The sequence below is a fragment of the Carex rostrata genome, chromosome 23 (assembly GCF_964058835.1).
Source record: "Carex rostrata chromosome 23, lpCarRost1.2, whole genome shotgun sequence".
In the NCBI taxonomy this organism is placed as follows: Eukaryota; Viridiplantae; Streptophyta; class Magnoliopsida; order Poales; family Cyperaceae; genus Carex; species Carex rostrata.
The window spans coordinates 1,994,566-2,014,231 of record NC_135940.1 but is presented as its reverse complement, the minus strand read 5'-3'; the positions used below and the strand labels follow the sequence as shown (position 1 = coordinate 2,014,231).

General features: G+C 34.3%; 2 protein-coding genes and 1 pseudogene across 3 annotated transcripts; all 3 read right to left on the bottom strand.

The window, feature by feature from the left end:
• Positions 1–597: 597 nt before the first annotated feature.
• Positions 598–3,409, bottom strand: LOC144574815 (ADP-ribosylation factor 2-like; annotated as a pseudogene). The gene is made up of 6 exons (XR_013518295.1): positions 2,987–3,409; positions 2,761–2,831; positions 2,550–2,669; positions 1,981–2,096; positions 1,705–1,786; positions 598–746 (listed from the first exon to the last, which is right to left on the bottom strand). The product of XR_013518295.1 is annotated as an ADP-ribosylation factor 2-like (transcript).
• Positions 3,410–6,279: 2,870 nt separating this feature from the next.
• LOC144575143 (uncharacterized) lies at positions 6,280–9,308 on the bottom strand. The gene is made up of 2 exons (XM_078325263.1): positions 9,055–9,308; positions 6,280–8,151 (listed from the first exon to the last, which is right to left on the bottom strand). Exon 2 carries the CDS (start codon positions 8,020–8,022, stop codon positions 6,628–6,630), a length of 1,395 nt encoding a protein of 464 aa, XP_078181389.1. The 5' UTR covers positions 8,023–8,151; positions 9,055–9,308; the 3' UTR covers positions 6,280–6,627.
• Positions 9,309–10,857: 1,549 nt separating this feature from the next.
• LOC144574824 (MACPF domain-containing protein CAD1-like) lies at positions 10,858–16,218 on the bottom strand. Its single transcript, XM_078324900.1, has 7 exons — positions 15,422–16,218; positions 14,358–14,596; positions 13,506–13,698; positions 13,247–13,324; positions 12,966–13,149; positions 12,628–12,791; positions 10,858–11,745 (listed from the first exon to the last, which is right to left on the bottom strand). The coding sequence occupies exons 1-7, from the start codon at positions 15,677–15,679 to the stop codon at positions 11,101–11,103; spliced, it is 1,761 nt and encodes a 586-aa protein (XP_078181026.1). The 5' UTR covers positions 15,680–16,218; the 3' UTR covers positions 10,858–11,100.
• Between the last annotated feature and the right edge of the window lie 3,448 nt (positions 16,219–19,666).

Sequence of the window (19,666 nt, the reverse complement as noted above, 5' to 3'; positions counted from 1 at the left end):
GATAATTCAAACTGCTTAACATGATCTTGATATTAAAATGTGCTTGTAGACCAAATTTTATATTTGTTTTATGGAAAATTGTTGCTATTCTAAATGTTGAACGGTTTGAATCGACTGTTTGGACTTCTAAAATTATAAAACTAAATTGCTGTAAGATGTTGTAGTTGGATCCCTCCTCTTAGATAGGTACAAATTATTATTTTTTAGATGATTCTGAACCATTCAAAAATAGAGATAATAATGCACAATGTATATGGAAAAAAATAGTAAAATACTTAATAAATAGTAAAACAAATAAAAAAAAAAGTGAAATATTATCTCCAAGCACATTTTAATATAGATATTATGTTGAACGGTTTAGATCGACTGTTTGAACTTTTAAAATCACAAAACTGAATTATTGTAAGATGTTATAACTTACAAATGTTGTAATTGGATTCCTCCTCTTAGATAGGGACAAATTATTTTTTTAGATGATTCTGAACCATCCAAAAACAGAGATAATAATGCACAATGCATATGGAAAATAAATATGAAAAGACCAATAATAACGCACAATGGCGCTTCTTAATTCTTATGAAAAACATTTGAATTTACAAACAGAACATGTATAGCCAATACAAGATGTTGTTGTCAAGACAAGTTAACATGAAAATACAGAAGGCAACAACATGAGAGCTGCTTTAGATTTTTTTTCCTACAGCAATAAGCACCAGATAGCAAGGTATATGGAATAGATCAGGTCACTGCATATAAAGAACATAAGAAAATGTAGCATGTTTATAAAATTACATATTTCCCCTCAAAAACTTCAAAATTACGTATTATCCCCTCTAAAGTTTGTAATATCATATTTACCCTTCTAAACTTCAAAAACTCACAAATTTATCCATTTAATTGCTTTTTCTATCAACCTCATTTTAAATTTATAAAATACCCATTTTACCCTTCACAAAAAAATGTAGCATGCTTAAAGAAAATGTCAGTCTACTACTAATTGGTCGGTTTCCAAGGCCAAATGGTTCATTTCTGTACTTCTGACGCATGCACAAACATATATGTAGTGTCACTATATATATGTCAGAAGCAGACAAATTAACCATTTGCCTTTGAAAACCGAGTCATTACTATACTGACATTTTTCTTCAAATGCTACATATATATTTTTGGCTAAAATGAGTAACTATTTTATAAATTTAAAATGAGGTTTAATAGAAAAGGAAATAAAATGGGTAAATGTGTGAGTTTTTGAAGTTTAGAAGGATAAATATGATATTATGAAGTTTAGATGGGGGAATATGTAATTTTGAAGTCTTTGAGGGCTATACTTGAAATCCCCCCTAAGAAAGTTACATGTACAAGATATTCAGATATCCCTGCATACTGTCTTTTCTAGAACTGTTTTCTGCACCGGATTGTCATGTCAATACCACACATGACATGTATCTTCTCAACTAATATCAGCAGTTTGTGTAGCCAGAATAATTAATTTGCTGTGATTTGTTACAAGGAATGCATGAAGGGTTTTTTCCAGTTCCTTGCACTTAAAAGGAAATCACATAGCAGTTCTTGTTCCTGACTTTTTCAGGACCAAAATTTGGAACAAGGGAACTTGGAACTAATTATATGTGCTTAAATTAGTTGGAAAAGTGAGATGGCATTGAAGTGAAAATTGGAAAAACTGGGAAATAAATTTCTACAAACCTTGTCAGCAATGTTTTTGGAGAGCCAATCAAGACCCTCATAAAGACCTTCTCCAGAGGTCGCACATGCGCTCTGGATAAACCTAAATCATGAGGATAACCACTAATTAATCACCGAAAAAGGGTTTTCATTGACGGCCATTAATTGTGAAGTGTAAGTAACAAATAAACTACCCAGTCATGCGAAATGATTTTCATTACCAGCACTGTGTTGCTTGTGTTTAGTACATATAAATACCTATGCCATCAGGGAAGGTAGTAAGTATTGAATTAGTACCATGGGCGTTTGTGCATAGAGTGGAGGCCGAGCTGATCAGTGATTTCAGCAGCAGTCATAGCATTTGGAAGGTCTTGCTTGTTTGCAATCACTAGGACTACATCTCTTAGCTCGTCCTGCTTAATTTGTTAAACAAATGTGAAATCTGTATTAAGGGCAATAAAGTACCTTTATATTTATATAAGCTATTATCTGTAATGAGGACCAAGTAATCAGCATCTTCAAAAAATAATAATTCCCTTTTAGCAAAACAAATACTTGTAAAAATATCTAGTTGAAAGAAGAAAAGTTTAATGGTATGATTCCAATATCTTTCCCTAGAAAAAATAAGGCAAAAAATGGAAGAAGTCAGAAAAGAAGAAAATAAAGATATGAGTTAAGTTACTAGCATCATGATTCATGCAGATCAAATTGTTGTATTTGAAACCTTATTAGAAAATCATATAGAATAACCAATAGAAGTGAGGTCACAGTTCGAAAACCTGACCGGAGAATTTTTGTGAGTTTTAATCTCCATCTTTTATCTAAAAAAAAATGATCAATTAAAGTTATGACTTCAAAATTAATACCTCATTCAACATGCGGTGCAATTCATCTCTGGCTTCTATAATACGTTCATTGTCATTGCTGTCGATCACAAAGATTAGTCCCTGAGTGTTCTGGAAATATTACCTCCATAAACGACGGACCTGACACAAAATATGCATATATTTATGTATTTGAAAGTTTCATATTTTTCAATATAGAAAGATTAGGATCGAGTCGGTTTGAAAAATTTACACTGCCTTGACCGCCAACATCCCAAACAGTGAAGTTGATGTTTTTGTACTCTACTGTTTCCACATTAAATCCTAACAGAAAGAAGAACACCGTTTTACCAGATAATTATATACAAGCTTGAAATATATGAAAAGAAATTATGTATTACAACTAAATGCCAAATTTGATCATTACAAATAGCATATAGTTTACTAAACTGCAAAAATTAACTATGAACATAATATACCGATGGTAGGAATAGTGTTGACGACTTCACCGAGCTTAAGCTTGTAGAGAATGGTAGTTTTACCAGCCGCATCAAGACCAACCATCAGTATCCTCATCTCGCTCTTCACGAAAAGCCGACTAAACAGCTTTGTATATGACACCCCCATGTCTCTCTTTTACCTTTTTCCTTCTTTTTCCCCTTTTCTTGGTCTGTTCAAAAGGTATTAAACTAAGCATATCAGTTGAGATTTTATAAAAGAACATACTTAATTTTCATATGCATCGACTGTCTTAATACAAAATAACAGAGCATTTTGACAAATTGAAAAGTGATCATCATAAATTAAATATAGGTCTCCCAAAATATATCTTATATGAAGAAAAATAAAATAAAATGCCACAGAACGCCAACAGTTAGTAGACCCCAAAAATGAAAAAAAAAAAAAAAATAAGCAGAGAAAGAAGATTGGAAAATGAGATTACCTATCAAAATTGAAAGTGAAGCTCTTTGTGAAGGAAGAAAGGAGGTTAGCAGGGGTTTAATAGGGAATATGAGGGGCTCTGACTGTGTAGGCTCTGCTTCATGTCGAAGCAAGCCTTTAAACAAGTCACTATTAAAAGATGCAGAATATTCTGTTATTTTAATTATTTTATTTTAGTTTACTTTAAAAGGTTGTTAACTTCCTTCAGTTTTGTATCACCCAAATTTCTTTTAGATCCTTCGTATTCAAGTCCAATAAAGCATAAAAATTGTGTCAAAAGCAGTACTATGACCAATTTTGGCAATTCTGATATTATAGGGAAGTGTGTAGCAACATAATAGTTAATTGTACATTTTAAATTACAAACTCTTATGAGGATGTTATGGAGTGTGGTAATTTGAATGCCTTCCTTTTTTGTGTACAGGTACTAATATTTGGCCATTAATTCTTAGTACTTTTGTAGGATGACAGGAACCTACCAATAAAGATATAAAAGCGTACTAGTGTTAATGTAAATATAAACAATCAACGGTACAAGTATAAACACCAAATGTTTGAAAAATAATTGTAAATGTAGAGAACGAAATTTGAATATTTTCCGACACTCTCAATTATTGAAGGATATACAAGGGAAATATTGAAGGATATATTCAGAGCAATACATTTTATTCAAAAAATTAATATGCAAAATGTGATTACTGACTTGACATTTGTTGATTTAATTATATGCAAAATTTTATTTTCATAGTTATTAATATATGTTTTATTGGGTATTTATACAGACATCGGGTCAGGTTCGGTTATGGGTCGGATAACTAAATCAAACTCATATCCTATCTATTACAATATTAGTTCCGGTTCGGATTCGGATCGGATCCGGATCGGATATTAATTATTAATTTTGTAATTGTACCTATAATTTAACCGGTTATATTTTTTAAACCATATCTAATCCAAATTAACCGGGTATTGAGTCGGTTCCGGAACGGATCTGGTTTGGCTCCGAATTGGATTCGGATAATCAGGTAAAAGTAGCACCTCTAAGATCACCACTAAAACTCAAAATTCAGGGAGGAGGCGACTGCCCCCTGTTATATACTGGGTCCGCCCCTGATCACACGTATATATATTGGTGACATATTAATTCTACTGCAGATTGATTTCATATATAATTCAACATCTCTGAAGTTGAGTAAAATTGACAAACTAAACAAAAAATTAATATAATCCAGTAACTACAATTTTTTTTGTCTTTGGTTTGAATTCTATTTTATTTCTTTCATCTGTTTTCTTTTTTCATCATAAGAATGCATTTCAATATCCAGTTATCCACTGAAGATGATGATATAGTATACAAGTATATACTCAAATTTTCTTGTTTTGTATATATCAGTGCTTCAGTATCAGGCCCAAGGATCTTTCCAGAGAGCTTCCTTGCTCCAAATATTTTATTTTAGTTGAAGGATCTCTCCAGAGAGCTTCCTTGCGCCAAGCAGCCATTGGTACCACCTACCAAGCGATGTTTGAAATTTTTGTGGTTTATATTGTAAGCGTGACTGACATCAAGTTTTTTATTTTTATTTATTATTATCATGAAACATGCAATGATAGAGGTGGAATTTTTTATGATGAATATTTTGTCGTCAATAATGCTGTCATCCATTATATATATTTTTTATTTAGTGTTGGAATTTCTGATAATGAATATTTTGACAAATTTATTATAAATGTTAAAATCAAAATTCAAAAAATTCAAAAAGAAAACAGAAAGAAATTTGTAGAGACGTTGTTGGACTTATGGATTAGTTATGGATAAATTTTCATCAAATTTATTTGTTATTTGATATTTTATAAAAAAAACTGTTAAATATAAACAAATGGTTTAGGCCATTTGATAAACAATAAAACTTGCATCCAATTTCATCATTTTCGTGTCCATCATATAAATATATTATACATCACACTTTATATATTATCAATAAACCTTCATCCTTTTAATGTTAACCTGGGAGCTTTAAGAATGAACAAACAAATACAAATGCAATTACATTTTTTTTATTGTTTTAGTATTAACTGATTGTATAGCCCTACAGCCCTACTCCATTTCATTTTTCAAGACTTCTTTTTTTGAAAGAGTTTTCAATATAGAAAAATATGAAAAAAAAAATATAACTCTCTTTCAAAATATCTTAAAAGATATTAATATTGCGAATAGTATCCCAAATAAATAATTGTAATAGAGTTTATTAAATTCTAAGTTTTATATTCTTTCATAGTCTTTTACTATGTATTTTTTTTGTAATTTTGTAATTTTGTAATTAAGATATTTTTGTATTTATTCTATCTTATGGAATAAAAATAGAACTTTTCAAATGGAATAAAAGATAGAACTATAAAAACTTATGGAATAAAGGTATAGAACTATAAAAAATAAAAAAGAGAAGGTGAAACCAAAAGTAGAAATTTTCTCTTATGTCTATTATGTTTACACCTTATCTAACTAGAATGAAAGACCAAAATGAAACCATGATTCCTTGAATCAAATAATCTTTAAACGAGACATGTAACAAACAAAGTCAATTCATAAAAATCTTTCCTTCATTTACTTGGGAGAAGATTTTGATTGTATTTTTATAAATTTGTAAGTTTGAAAGTTGTGTGACAAATTTGTTAAAGAGGACTTTGATGAAGAGTTCCTGCAAGAGGCAAACAATGAAATAATATTTATTAAACATCTGTTCGAAAACTCATGTTTTGTGAAAACGCTTCGAATGTCCAAAATATATGTATTTTTTAAGGTGTTTTGCATAAATCAACCAAAAAAAAAAAATACAACAAATACATTCAATTTCTGAAGTCTATTCGATCCACCAAATGTTTTACAATTGTCTAAATACAATCAATAAACCTTTTACTTAAATCTCATTCCAAATAGATCTAGACAAACATCCAACCTTCCACAACTGAATCAATCAAATAACACATACTTGCAATGGCAGTAATCCAAAAGCAACCCGGCCAGAGTTTCAAAACTGCTTGAATAACCTGAAGCACCAGAGACATGAAATGAACCCGATCCTATTTGATCTGGCCGAACCCTACTGATCCATGTGCTTGCCATCTCAAATCAATATGCACCATTCCCTTTTATTGTAGAGATAAACACAATGATTCAATTTCACTCAATAGTACCAGAGAAATGAGAAGAACCGGGTATTATGTCAACCTCTTTTAAATCCTCAATTCTATTAGCCAACTCAAATTCTCCAAAGCTCTTCAATCCTTCAATAATACAATGAACAAATCTATTCTCAATCCTTATTGATCTCTCAACTACCTCTCTCCCCATATCAACAGCTTCTTTTATGAACCTCTCTTTACATAAACCCGCCAATAAACAACTATATACATCCAAATCAACAGAATCATAACCATTCTCTTGCAACCAATAATATGCATCCAAGAACTGCCTTTGTTCACAAAATCCCCTTAGCAAAGAGTTAATTGCTGATGCATCCAATTCGATGCCATTTTCTAACATTCTCTTAACCAAAATTTTGGCTTCATCAAACCTCCCATTTTTTGAGAAGCATGTAGCAATCAAGCTATAGCACTCCCTGACGGAAATTTCTCCTTTGCTGACAAGACTGTCAATTAAACCCTGAATCTTACTGGAATGCTCATCAATGCAGAACCCTTTTAATATAGTTCGTACCGTGACCCGGTTCGGTTGAATGCCTCTCTTTCCCATCCGATCCAACAACCCTAAGGCATCCTCCATGTGTCCATTTTCACAGAGGCATTTTATCAAACAGGTGTAGGTCACTACATTGGGCTCACACTCTCTTCCCAATTCACATTCCATTTGACCCAACAAATCCATTGCCATATCCAAATTTCCAGAAAAACATAATCCATCAAGAAAAGAGGTATAAACAACCACATTCGGTGTACATCCAAAGAGACCCATTTCGGAAATTACTGCACGTGAAGCCTTGACTCTACCCATCTGTGCCAAACCCTTAACTAAGGTCACAAACGTTACCAAATTTGGTGAAATCTGCTTCCTACACATGTCATGGAACAAAGAGAGTGCCTCCTCAACTCGGTCAGATTCAGTGAAAATGCGAATGACCGTGTTGTAACAGAAGGTGTCGGGTTTACAGTTGAAATCGGATTGCATGTGGTTGAGAATGTCGTGGGAAAAAGAAGGTAACCATGGGGGTGGAGGGAAGGTGGAGTGTAGGTAGAGGGAGAAGAGAGCACGGAAGGACGTGATAGAGGGAGGGAAAGGAGGGTAAGGAGAGGGGGAGAGGAGAAGGGGAAGAGAAGGGAGGAGGTGAGAGGAGAAGAGGGAGATGGAATGAGGGGAGAGAGGGGAAGGGAGGGAGAAGGCATGGAAGAAGAAACGGAGGGAGAGGAGAGGAGACGGGGAGGAGCGGAGAACGGATAGAATGAGAGGGGTGGAGAGAGGGAGGGGAAGAGGGGGGAGGCGAGGGGAAAGGGATTGGAGAGAGTGAAGGATTTGAGAGGAGAGGGAGGAGATGGCGGATGAGGTGAGGCGAGGACCCATCGGAGGGGTGGAGTGGAGGCTGCGGCTGTTACACGGTCACAAATTGAAGTACATCACATGCCAATTGAAAACTTTCGAGTAGAGTCCAGTGGCGAAGCTAGAAAATTTGCTAGGGGTAGGCAAGCATAACTATATAAATAGTTGAAAAAAAAAATTTGAGCATTTAGGTATAAAACAACCTTCTGTTAGAAGCCGGAACCAAAACCTAATCAAAACTCAAAATTAAGCATAAACATGAGCATTTAGATACAAACCTCATGTCATTCTGATTTTTCTACAATTAATACTGAAGTTTTGAAGTTCACCTTTTAAAAATGTATATACTGGTATTGTACCTCTGACACTTTTAATCTGTGTTGCATTTAACATACTGTTTGACACACCTAGAAAATCCAAAAAATAATGAAACTTCACCAGCGTCTATATCTTTAAGTCTATGAATTTCAGAAACTAAAAACACTCAACTTGGAGTTGGTACATTGTTCTGTGCAAAAATAACAAAGCAGGTTGTCAAAATGACCAAATTTGCCCCTTACATTATGTACATTAGTGTAATAAATAGCAAATAAATTGTAAAAATTATGAAATTAAATATATAAGTGAGCATTTTTATACTTGAAATTAGAGATTGATTTAGTTCGACAAATAACCTCAGACAAAAAAAAATCTACCCTTTTTCACCATAGCAAAATCTCAATACTGTTCATGTTCTCTAACCAAAAATGTAACCTACTAACTTCCAATTTTCACAAAAATCTACCACGAAATGAGATTAAGACCAATGCACAAATCAGATTTGAACATATTCATTTTTTTCAATATCAAGTTATAAGCAACCTCACTGAATCATAATCATCAAAATTTAAGTCAATATCTCAGCCATTGACAGCCAATTTTCACAAAAATCTCACACGAAATGAGACTATGACCAACAATATACAATTCAAATTGCTTCAGCAATTCAAAGAGTCTAGGCAGCAATACTAAATTTTAATAGAATCGAGCTACTGGAATACAAAGGAAGGGATTTACCGAAGAACAGTAGAGGCGGCTATGGTTAGCTACTTAGCGGGCACAGGCGGAAGTGGGAACAGGCGGCGCGGCGATCAGCAGTAATAGGCGACGGCGCGGCGCGGCGCGACGATTCTTTTCTTCGCGCAGGCGCAGGAGCAGGAGCAGGCGGAGGCAATGCTTTTCTTTGTGCGGCGATTTTTCTTTTCCTTTCTTTTCTTCTCTTCGCGCAGGCGTTGCTCTCAGTAGCGGAGGGTTGAAATTTTTTTTTTTTTTTTTTTCTGGACTCTTGGGGGTTTTGAGTTCTAAGCTCTGGGAAAAAGGCCCGGTCCAATTGAATTTTTTTTTTTTCAGGAGTAGGCACTTGCCTACCCCTGCAGTGAACTAGCTTCGCCTCTGGTTGAATCCGGATTCCACGAGATATTAAAATATTTTGAGTTTGGATTGGGACCGTCCGATCATAATCCTGGTTAACTCATTTCTAGATAAAATGCATGGGCCTTTATGTTCGTGTCGGATAAATGACGATTCGGATCTAATTAAAATTTGTAGTTTCCGGTTCGTTTCAAATTGGTAGAAGTGGTAAAAAAAATTCATAGTTTGTGGTTAGTTTGAAATTGGTTTGAAAAAAAGTTCGTAATTTTGTTCGTTTAATCCGTTCTCTGCTTATCTGTGAGTTGAAGTTTTGACTTTTTTGTTTTAGTGAAAAAAGTTTGACTTGATGCAGTTTGTGCTAGTTTGGTTCATTTTTGCAGCTCATTGTGCGCGGATTAAGCTTGTTACAAGAAGTTGAAATTTATTTCTTAACTCATGGTCTATTCACAATTGACATTTGACACTATCAAATCGACGAAATCTTTTTGATCTATGTGCGGTTCACAACAAAATGAACTTAACGAACAGAGTTCAAATTTTATCTATTATTTAGTGGTCAAAGATAATAACCCTTGCAGCAATAATTCATTGTTCTTTACAGATCTCCATACATTGCTTAATACCGAAAGCTTGTAAGGAGGTCATGGCTCAGGTTTGAAAACTTAATTTATTGTTAGTTTAACATTAATTCGAATTAGTTATTAGGGTGATTAGTTGTTCAAAAAAAGTTCGGCTGACGTGGCCGTGTCAGGACCAGAGCAGTAAGTTTGACCAAATTTTGAATAAAGTTGACAAAGTGTAATCGTTAAAATAATTGAAGTCATTAAATGTGTCAAAAAATTAATAATTGCGTCTAGCGCAGGTGTCGATAAAATATTGTAAGCATTACAAGAAGTCGTGGGGTTAGAAGTTCATATTAGACAAGAACACAAGTCATTATAAATATGATAATATATTAAAATTAATAATTTTTTTATATAACTACAAATTAATAGAAAAACCGTAGCCCACATCAGTCAACTCTGCCCCTGATTATAGGTTTTAAATTCAATGTCTCGTGGTTCATTAATAAATTTGATCCTCGTATCATTATTTACCAAAAAAATGTCAAGAAATTAATCGGAGTGGGTAATTGCAAAATATAGGGCCACGTTGAAAAAAATTGATTCAAAATTCGAAGTTGTATTCCTTCTGAGTCTGACCATGTTACATCAAATTAATTCATTGCCAGCAAAACAAAATTGCATGAAGTATAAATTTTCTATACAACGTACAGTGAAGAGGATTTGGTCATGTCAAATAGATCAAAATTAACGGTTTAAATTTGTCGCTTAAGGTTCATACAATCTTTATATATGATTCTGTATTACCTTCATTAGAATACTTAAAAACTCAGTCAACAGACAAAAAAACATGTAACCTCGCTATCAACCATACAAAAAAAGGGTAAATAAGCCAAACGTGTGTGAATAATCTAAACTTAGTGTAGCCCTTCCAGGGTTGCATTAGCAATTTCGCATATTAAAAAATATGATACCCTAACAAAACTTACAAATTTAGTTACTGGTAGCATTAAACGAACTCAAAAATCAAATTACCTCCTTATTTACACATCATCCATACTGTAAGAGCACAGGACCATACACCCGAAAGAAAGAAAACCCAACACCTTCATTTTTCATTTAAAAATCTCTAGTAATTAAGCAAAGAACACTTCACTCTCAAAACCACCTTCCCTTTATCCACCCCCAATTTGCCACCTGTCACCAACCAGTGCCCTGGCAAGTCATCGGGGCCCTTACACATCTCCGACATGTCCACAAACCGGGTCAACTTACTCGACCCAGTACCTGAACTTGAACTTGAGCCTGACTCACCCGCTTCGCTCAACTCCTCTGAAACCTGGCCCCTCTTATCCTCTGAATTAACACTGATTGGGCTATGATCCCATAAAGATCTTCGAATTGTGCAGCGTGGCACCTTAGAGTATAACAATTTCATGTACAAAACATTTTTCGAGACGAAATCCCATACACCCAGCTGTGCACCAGTGACGATGTATATGCCTGACACGTCAGAGATTTGCGTTTCAGTGAATTCAACTGGAGCAGTGCTGACATGGGAGAAGTTCTTCCATTTAACAGGCTCAAACCAACGACTGTCCTGCTCTTCTGGGCCGACCCATTTTGGGGGCCCAATTGGCATGTAGGCATCCCAGTAGGGTTGGAGTATTTTTGGAAGGGAAAATAGGTGCTGTACATTAATGCATAGTCGGTTTTGTTTTGGACCTTCTAAGCATAGTCTAAGGCCTGTCACAGGCTTGCGCCCAACTGATACCTGAAATAAATCAACTCTTGTTAGCACAGCATTTTATTATTAAATTTATCACTGAACAAGTTCAACTTATCAGTAAAGCAAATTCAAGAATCTTGGTCTCTAGCAACAAAATATTATGAAAAATGTAACAAATGAGAATTTTATCATTTCAATTCGATTTCTATTTTATTTCTGAAATACAAGCCTGTTTGCCTCTACTTCAAGATTCTTTGAGAAATTTCCTTAATTATATATGTGATACACCAAATGGTCATGTCCAAAAAACCTATGCAGGTCCTGGTACATGGAAGACTGGCGTAATACGGGTGTTCATTGGGTCTGATTTATTTGGTTTTCAACCGAACCAAAAAAGTTTGGATTAAATGGTTCGATTTATCGATTTAAATGGATTGGTTTGGTTGAATTTTAGAATTACTTCGGTTTAGATTTTTCAAAACTGAAAAGACCAAACCGACCAAACTCTATATGGTTCAAATCCATGCTTTATATATAATGTATGTACTATCAACAACTTATATTTTGGTTTGGATATTTTAGAACATCTACATATTTTGTATGGATTTGATTGAACAATGTATGTAATGTCAACAACTTATATATATAATTCATATCTATTTTTTTATGATTATTAAATGTATTCAGTTTTGACCTTTTAAACTTTTATCCCTCTTATTTCGGTTCAACTAAACAAACCGGAATTTACTTTGTTATTTGGTGGAGGTATTATTTGGTTGACAAGTTTAATTCGGTTGGTTTTGTTATATTTTTGAAAAACCGAATAAAATTTTGTTTTGAATATATTTAAATTTAGTTTTAACCGAACAGACCCAATGAACACCCCTACTGCCCTATATCTTTTATGTCAAAAATGAAATGGTGTACCTGTTCTTGGCTGACATAAAGCTTTTTGCCCATCATGCTAAACTGCAAAGAGGGGCACACAGGCTCTTTCCTTTGCCTTGCTGGATTCTTGTCTCTTATTGGGGCCCAAACCCGCTTCATTTGGAACTCCAGAAAATACCTCAGTTCCTCTACAGGTGGTTTATCTTTAAAAACAAAAATATATGAAGTAAATACAAGATGCTGGACCTATTGCATAGTGTGTGATGTCACAATCAGATTAAATTAAATATTTAATTTGTTTGTCTTAACAAGTGCCTTCAAAAGGCGATACTTGTCGAGATATCAGTAGTAGATGTATGGTCTAATGTAATGCTTACATTCTAGATAAAGATTGATAGCACGGATAAGGTGGTCTTTTCCAGAAACACCTTCAAGTAGAGAGGTGACGGGCAAAAATGTCATGTGAATAATGTCAGGCGCCTGACTAACTGTCTGGGTCCACTGTGTATGTGACTGTACTAAATCGTCCCCTCCTCTCCTCCTGAAAATAACCGTTACATCCTGCATGAGAGAACATGTTAGTAAATAAAAAATAAAATGGGGGTAAGAGTAGGATGTGTGTGTGTGTGTGTGGGGGGGGGGGGGGAGTTTGGCTTGCCTCTTTGGCAGTAAGGAAAGGCGCATTAGGAGGCTGAGGATATACTCCCTGGCTGTTAAATGAAAATCCCTCTGAATCCTATTACAAAGTAGGGGTTACATTGTCATTTTGATAGTCAAATTTATGCAAAAAAAACTATGAAATAATATTTTAGACACTAAAAATAACCAACAATCTTTCAATACAGTACTCAAAAGGTACATTTGCTAAAAACATCAAAGCTGCAAATCAAAATTTAAACAGGAAAAAACATACTAACCTTATCTTTCAATTTGATTGGACCAGAGCTATGGCTGTCTTTCTCTGAAAATCTATGACCCCCTATGTCTTGAATATAGTTCTTTATTTCGGTTGCTGAAAGGGAAGAAGTGCTGTGTTGTTTCACAAAAATTGCGTCTTTGCCTCCAATGGTAACAGAGGTAATTATATGTGTGCCATAGTTCTCAATAAATCTGTTAAGGAACAAAGAACATAGGACATAAAGCCTCATTTCATTTATTCACCAACAGTCCAATTCTAATTTTGGCAGGTACAGATACATATCCAAGCTAAAGCATAATAGCAAAATAGTAGAGCAGTTGGTTCAAGCCCCAAATTAACCCAATAAATAAAGTTTCAACTGAGTCAATTATGCATTTTTAACCCTAGTATCACAGAGTTACCCAGAATACGTTTCTTCTGCCGCAGTAGTGCCACAAAAACCTTGCAATTAGGCCTAATTTAATGCTCATTTAGTCAATTTCAATTTCTTACTTCAGTTCAAGCATAGTGCGGCTATAACCAGTTCTTTCACCAAAAGTTGCCTTAATATATACTAGGTTATGCAATCAACTATATAGCCATGCAAAAGCAAAATAGGTGTACCAAGTTCTGGTAAAACAAAAAATTAATTAACTGGTAACAGGATCGCTAGTCGAGCAGGTATCAATACATTCAAGCCCTTACAGATGAGTTCACACGAGTCTTTACCATACTAGATTGCTTCATAATAAAACCCAGTATATTAGTTCTTAATTGCCCAGAGCAATTTCAATTAGAGCTAATATATGTAAGTATTCGCTTTTTCTTTATTTTTTGGGTTTTAAATAACAAGGAAAAAAATTTATCAGACCTAGCCAAAGATAGGGGTTCCCAAGAGACTGGTACGGCATGCTTAACATCCTCTCTCAGAGATAAGACACTCCTTGTCAGTTGAACTTTACACAAAGGGATGAGTTTTCCATCTATTGCAAGGCTCTTAGTTGAGGCTGAGTCGATTTTCTTAGACCCAGTAAAGCTAAATGACGAATTAAAGTACCCAAGAGGAATATTGCCAGACAACTGCGCCTTCCTGTTGAAAATCTCTGCCATCTGAAATGATAAAAAAAAAATAGATAAGCGACTCTTGAGTTATCTTCTATAAGACATGATTAGAAATTTTGGTACTTGTATTGGTATGACCTTACTGAAATTTCAAATGGCACCATTTCAAACACATCATTTTGGACCTCGTTGGCCACAGTTGTGGCTGCATTTTGGCTCTAAAGCTATGAAGCGGCTAAATATTGGTTCTAATTAATTCTTGTTTAGAACTGGAAACTTATATACACATAACCAGCATCATGCAGTATCAACGCATTAACTAAGTACCAGGACTGTTAGTAGTATCTCATTGGCCAAATTTATTAACTAAATCTAAATGACAGATATTATAAACAAAAGCAAGTCAAGCACCCCACAACCACCCCAAAGCTTAATAAAAAAAATAAGATTAGGGTTCAAATGCCTTATGTCTTTCATGCCTCAATCGTGCCTCACATCCTTATGTTCATTTTCAAAGTCCAAAAAGTCGATCTGAACTGCTCAACATGATCTCCATATTCAAATGTGCTTAGAGATCATATATTATATTTTTTTTTGGAAATTTTTTACAAAATCACTGTTTTTAAGAAGATCCTGGACCATCCAAAAACAGTGATTTTGTACCTATCTCAAAAAATAGTAAAACATTTCTATAATATATAAAAAAATTTCAAGCACATTTTAACATGGAGATCATGTTGAGTGGTTCGGATCGACTGTTTGGACTTTGAGATAAGGAGGTGATGCATGATTTGGGGCACAAAAACAATGGTTTACCCCTACTAATAAATAATAGAAGTAGAAAGCACTTGTGGAGTTAAAAATCAACCACACCTCAGAGAAACTGTAGGGTCCAATTAATTCTCTCCCTCCAGCCTCAGAAGAGCACTTGATATCTCTTGATACATCCGGCACACACAACCTATCCTGTACTCTTAGGTCTCGACACTCTTCATCTATCTCTACCAATCGGGACCCGGCCACCTCCTTGCAGTACAACAGTCTAGTATCATAGTTCACATCAAACCCCCGACCAATTGCTTGAATCGCGTTTTGAATTGTATGTAGAAATGCATTCTCTTCCATCCTCATCAATAATCCAAGAAAATTAACTCAAGTTACCAGTTAAAATCAACCCTAGTTCTAAAGAAATTAAGCTCGAATCGAGAAGGCATATTTCAATATCTCATCAGCGTAACAAAATCCAATCTTCAGAACCAAATTGAGCAGATTGGAAAAAAAGTTCCAATCTCCACCTATCCGTGTTTTCTTCTTGTAAACAGGCCAAAATCAGCGACTGGAAAAGGCAACGCAAGACTCAGAAATCAGAACTCCCAAGTACGAACTGAGACGAAAAGAGAAATCTTTTGTTGAAATTTCCCTTGACTTTTAAAAAATTGAAGAATAAATCGAGGTCTGAAAAGGCGATCTGAATCTGAGAAAACCCTCTGTCGTACGCCAGCGTGTGGTACATACCACAGGTAGAAAGAGATGGAGAAAGAGAAGTAAGGTTATTTCTTACTTGGTGGCTTTGAAATCTCTCTCGTTCTCTGACCCCAACAGTAGAGAGAGAGACAGAAAGAGACTGATGCGAGTTAAGTTCCTCTAGAGAGAGAGAGAGAGAGAGAGAGTAGGTGGTGTATTGATTGATTGATTGGAGATCTCTGGAGATGGAAGGGAAAAGAGAGAATTAGTAAAGTAAAAAACAAAAGAGGTATGATAGGAATCTAATTAAAAGTGGCAGATATCAGCTAGACACCTAATTCAAAAGTCAACCTAGTTTAGCGGATTTGGTCAACTAATAACAATTAAGATTTTAGATTTTTGTTTTAACTCGAGACTTTTCTTCACTCTTCCTCTACACTACTTCAGAATTTTACAACCCATCAATCGAGTATTTTGCAAATGATTTTAGTATTCCACCGGGAAATATTTCAGAGCTAAAACAGTTTGGAATTCGTAGAGGCGGATTTGTCGAGTTCCTTGTCCTTGCATCTTGGGATCATTTGTTCAAGAAATCTTCTCTAAAATTGTGTGGCGGGTTGTACTACTTGCTATTCCGAATTTGATTTACATTATTCTACACAGGAAATGGAACAGAAAAACTAGAATGCATGTCTGAAAAGTCTAGACTCACGAGGTCTGTCTCCAGTTTTTACCAGGGATTTTCTCTGCATGAATTTACTGGCAATTACACGATGATTTACAAAATAGTGTATCATATATATCCTCTCCATTGCTTAAAGCTGGAAAGAACCCTTTGATCTGGTCCGTTGATTCCTTTTTAAAGAAGAAGACCGGTTCTCTAGTTATTTGGTCGAATTATATAATTCTTTTTATATGTCGGCTGCATATAAAAATCTAGTCAAATAAACAGAATTATCTATAATAGGAGAATCCGTGGATAAGGGAAATTATTACAAGTTTCAAAAGAACTCTTCAGAAGTTCAGATGATTTGACAAATTAATTTTAATTTATCATTTATATGTATAATACAATAACAATTATTGAATGTTTCTTTTTTGCCTGAAATCCTGGAGAAACATGTTTCCAATTATTGAAAATTTAGAAGAACAAATTAGTTTTCGCACAACATTTTAAATTAATTGACCTAAAAAGATTGAAACCCTGAGTTATTATTTTTTCCAAAGCAGTCATGAGATATGATTATTCAAAAGATGTACTCAAATGTCAGTAGTTCCTCAAAATTTTATTTCTAATGTTTTTGCAGTAAGGTTTTATTACAAGTAATCTGCTATACATTTGAAGTCTAAGATTTCAATAAATAGTAAAATGAAAAACTCCATTTAAAGTATTATCTTTAAAATCTTCATCTCTTTATCAGTAATGTATTCTGAGAACATAGAACATATGTATGAGAAAGTAATATATATTAGTATATCGGAATCAGGAATATATCTATCATTTTATTCATTTAGTTCAACTTTACTAAGTGATACAATGTGTGAACCTTATAAGTGTCAAACATATTTTAAAATATACATATGAGGAGGGATCTACTTAAAAGTACCAGTGTTGTACATAATAGTATGCTGTCATCAGACGGACAACGTATTGTCAAGCGATTAATCGAGAATAATGGAGATAATCGGTCATAATCGAAAATAATCGACCAATTAATAGGAAAAATCCATAACGGTTTGGTTACCGCCAATGACTAATTGGCCGATTAATCGGCCTAAACAAACGTTTTTCACAACACTGCTTATAACCTTTGTACGTTACAACATCTTACAACAATTTGATTTTGCTATTTTGAAAGTTCAAACAGTCGATTAAAACCGTTAAACTTGATTTTATATTAAAATGTGCTTGGAGATCAAATTTTACATTTTTTATATTTTTGTACTATTTATTATGTATTTTACAGAATTGTTGTTTTTAGACAATTCTAGACCACTGAAAAACAACATATTTGTAAAATACTTAATAAATAGTTAAAAAAAATGTAAAATTTGATCTCCAAGCATATTCTAATATAGAGATCACGTTGAACGTTTGGATCGACTGTTTAGACTTTGAAAATAACAGAACCAAATTGTGTAAGATGTTGTAACTGGATCTCTCCTCTCTCTCTTTGAAAATCTGGTAGAGACTGCCTAGGTGCGCTCTCTCTCTCTCTCTATACCCTTTTTTGGTGACACCAAATTACACTTTATATTTTCAAAGTCTAAACAGTCGTCCAAACCGTTTAACATGATGTATATGTTAAAATGTGCTTGCAGATCAAATTTTATATTTTTTTGAATTTTTTTACTATTTATTATACATAAATTCAATAGTCTGAATATAGCGATTTTGTTAAATACTTAGTAAATAGTAAAAAAAATTAAAAAAAATGTAAAATTTGATCTGCAAGCACATTTTAATATATCCATTATATATGTTGAACGGTTTGGATTGACTATTTGAACTTTGAAAACTTTAAAAATTGAGAGTGTAATTTGGTGTCACCAAATAATCCTATATTCTACTGAATTATTCACAGTAAAATTTTGAAACTGCAATAAAAATTTAGTATAAAAAATTCAACTAATTGCATGTTAAAAGAAATTTGAATTCTATTATGCTGAAAAATATCAGTAAAGCAGATTTGGTAAAAATATGAAATAAATGATAATATATATACATTGTTAAGCCACAATCACATTTCCACATCCCCAGCCTATTCATTTGGCATCTTCGGCAAGTCGGCAACTACTCCATACTCCATATTTCGGTGATGTGTATTTTTCTCTTTGACGCTTCTTACTCTTTTGAAGGAAGCTTCGTACTTTACGTATAAAAAAATATATACTATATATAATAATAATGCAAATCAATCCCTTTTCCTGCTTTAGGATAGAACATGTATGAATAAGCCTGCGAGCAAGTAGCTAGTTATTTACCTTGCCTCTGTCTGTCTGTGGTGACTGGTGAATGAACTTTTCCCAGCGAGTGTAATGGAAATGAAACGAGCCAGAAAGCGGCTGCGCCCCAGTAAGTAAGTACTTGAAGAAAGGTCCATTCCTTGGGATAGGTAAGGTACGTGAGAAGGCAGGGCTCGCTCTCAGATAGAACAAACCAAAGCAAGCCAGTGATTGAGCGAGGGTATATGCATTAGAATCTCATAAACGAAGCCAGCACGCATTACTGGAATTGAATGAACTTCAACTCCCAAGCCAAATTCTATTCGCTACACTGCAGCAGTAGAATTTGAATCCTAGGTTGGGGATGGGGATTGTAGGAACGTACGTAACCATTAATTGATGAACGAGTGAATGACTACTGTCAAGTCAAGCCTGGAACTGAACTCCTTGTCTTGTATGCATACCAGCTCTGGAACGTAGTAAGCCTGTTGCTGGAATGGGACCAAGCGTAGGACCACACCCTCCGATTGAGAATAAGTTTCCCTTTATGTTCATCAGTAATAGGGCTTAGTGGATCAGTTCCGACTCTCTTTATAGAAAGAGGTTTTTGGCAGTCATAAGCGTACTTGAACTAAGATCTAGTTGTTCCTGTTATCCTGGAGCTGGCAGTTCCTGTTACGTTACGAAAATTTAAGAATTAAATTCAAA